Raw genomic sequence first — 2,891 nt, 5'->3', positions numbered from 1 at the left:
AATGTAATTTTTTCAACAAATATTTGTAATCTTTAGAGGGTAGCCACCATTTTCTCAATGCCAACTAAATTTATAGTCTTTGTAAACTAATGAAAAGATCGTAAGCAATGGGAAACAGCCAACATCATATAAAAATAAAACCCCAACGTTAAACTGAATTCAAACAAATAAAAAGTAAAATTCATAAAAAAAAGAAAGAAAAAAAGAATTAATAGAGAAAAATATCAAATCTTGTACATAGAGAAAAAAACTTAATTGACATATTTCATGCACTAGATAGATTGCATTTGAGGAACATTAAGAGACTATTACGGACGATTAAAGGGAATGGAATAAAGTAAAAGAAAAGAATGTAATCCAGTAATAAAAGCAAAGCAAAAAAGGCAACATGTCTTAAATATATATATATTTTCAATTAATTTCTAAAACTAGTTGCACATGACTCATACATTGTAGTATATATATACATGCATTGGTTGCTAGTTCTTCACAACTTGGCAATTAGCCCCAAAAAACAACCATAAATTAGTGTTGAATCTCTACATATATTGCGAAACAATGAGTTTAGTTCATGTCTTTTTTTCTTTAATCTTTGGGACATTGGCATCTCTTATCATGTCTCGTACAATCCATGAAACCTCCATTGTTGAAAAACGTGAGCAATGGATGGTTGACTACGGCCGAGAATATGAGAGCGAATTAGAGAAGGAGAAACGTCTTAATATATTCAAAGAGAACTTGGAATATATTGAGAGCTTCAACAATGGTGGAAATAAGAGCTTTAAGCTAGGTTTAAATGAATATGCAGACATGGCACAAGATGAATTCCTTGCGGCTCACACCGGATATAAGTTACAAGATTACCCCACATTGTCCAAATCAACATCATATATGTATGAAAATTTTTCAGATTTTCCCGAATCAACGATGGCTGCAGGCTTGGATATAAGCTTTGATTGGAGGGACCATGGAGCCGTCACTCCTGTTAAGCAGCAGGGCAAATGTAGTAAGTGTTAATATATGTGTGTAAAGATTAATGCACTTATATTTTAATAATAAAATCTTCAAATTTCATAGAGTATGAAAAGAAAATTTCAAGATTTCTTTTCGGTAGCGTGCAATTAGAGGATTAGTACTCATGCATCTATGGTGGAGACATACTCACACTATATAAACACTATGTTCAAAGGACGTTACTCAAATAAAGATCTATCATTTACTTCATTAAATATTTAAACTCAAGTGGATTCTATGAATGAATAATCCTTTATTACTAAATCAATCACTGTAGTTTAAATTATATATATATATTTCTAAATAGAATAAAAACTTTATGTTATAATGTGTAGAATTATATAGTTAAATTTAATGTTTGATTTTGTCAAAATAAAAGAAGAAATTAACCGGTTTGGGATCATATTTATCACTCTTATTGTGCCTTCATTTTAGATTATTACTATAATTTCAATAAATATATCATTACAATTTCAATGTATATATCATCATTTTGTCCAAAAAGAAATCATTAAAATTAAAAGTTTAATATTAAACTTCAATTAAATTAAATTTTTGATATTGTTGAAAAAACTTTAGTAGAATATCATTTTGGCTTGAAGAGTTTAGAAATTGAGTAATAAATTTTACCTGAACTTTTGCAAATAATTTTATTATTTAATTAAGAAGGGTTACTTTCCATTTATTTGTGCAGACTGTTGTTGGGCATTTTCAGCAGTGGCAGCCATTGAAGGGATACTCCAAATCAAAACAGGGAAATTAATCTCATTATCGGAGCAACAATTGTTGGATTGCAGCACAAATGGAGGGAACAAAGGGTGCGACGGTGGACTGATGACGAATGCTTATGATTACATCACCCAAAACCAAGGGATAACCACCGAAAAAGACTACCCATATCTCGAAATCCAAGAAGCTTGCGATTTAGTGAAACAGTCGATCAAAGCAGCCACCCTCAATGGCTACGAAACATTGCCTGTAAACGATGAAAACGCCATGTTTAAGGCGGTGGCGAATCAACCTGTATCCATTGGAATCGATGGGAGTGGACAAGCCTTCCGGTTTTTCAAGGTGGTGGAGTGTTTAATGGAGATTGTGGCAGTGATTTAAACCATGCAATCACCATTGTTGGATACGGGACGAGTGAAGAAGGGGTAGATTATTGGATCGTGAAGAATTCATGGGGAGGAAATTGGGGTGAGAATGGGTTTATGAAGATTCAAAGAGGGGTGAATAAATGTGGTATCGCCATGCGAGCTTCTTATCCAGTTGCATGAGTTCATATAATTATGGCCTTTCCTTCTGTTACAATATCTTTATTTGAAAAAGGATAAAAGTAATACTTTAACTTTCTTAGGGTGTATTTATAAAACAAACATAGCATTTTTTGACCTTTTAATGGATAGCATTCTTGACATAAGTTCATGAGTGAACCATTTCATACTCTTCTTATGCAGTTTCATGTCCTTGTCAACTTTTCAATTTTTTTTTTACATCTTTTATTCATTGAACTATTAGGAATATCAAAATGGGTTTGGGAATGAGTTTCAGGAGATCAATATAATCATCACCTATAACATCATGATTTTCCAATGTTGTTTCATTTTGCGAGATTAAATTATCAATGTTATCAATAGACTTCCACCATCTTTGATTACAGAAGATTGTCTTTGTTGTTTTAGCTTTGATGCTGTCCCAATATGCTTTCCATTGACTCAATTCATAACCTATTAGGAGTGTTAGAATTAAGTGACCTGAATCCTTATTTAAATAAAATACAGTGGTAAAATAAAATAAAAGAAGAACCCATATAGAATTACACTTCTTTTATTTTATTTTAGAATAAGGTTTTTTAAACCTTATTAAATTCTATCTAT

At 31.5% G+C, this 2,891-nt stretch overlaps 1 protein-coding gene across 1 annotated transcript; it reads left to right on the top strand.

Moving 5' to 3' along the window:
* Positions 1 to 558: 558 nt before the first annotated feature.
* LOC107947908 (senescence-specific cysteine protease SAG39) lies at positions 559 to 2,124 on the top strand. Its single transcript, XM_041111168.1, has 2 exons — positions 559 to 1,006; positions 1,709 to 2,124. Exons 1-2 carry the CDS (start codon positions 559 to 561, stop codon positions 2,122 to 2,124), a joined length of 864 nt encoding a protein of 287 aa, XP_040967102.1.
* The last annotated feature ends 767 nt before the right edge of the window (positions 2,125 to 2,891 follow it).

The sequence above is a fragment of the Gossypium hirsutum genome, chromosome A04, assembly GCF_007990345.1.
Source record: "Gossypium hirsutum isolate 1008001.06 chromosome A04, Gossypium_hirsutum_v2.1, whole genome shotgun sequence".
Classification (NCBI taxonomy): Eukaryota; Viridiplantae; Streptophyta; class Magnoliopsida; order Malvales; family Malvaceae; genus Gossypium; species Gossypium hirsutum.
The sequence above is the reverse complement of the archived record's forward strand: the minus strand, read 5'-3'. Positions and strand labels throughout refer to the sequence as shown.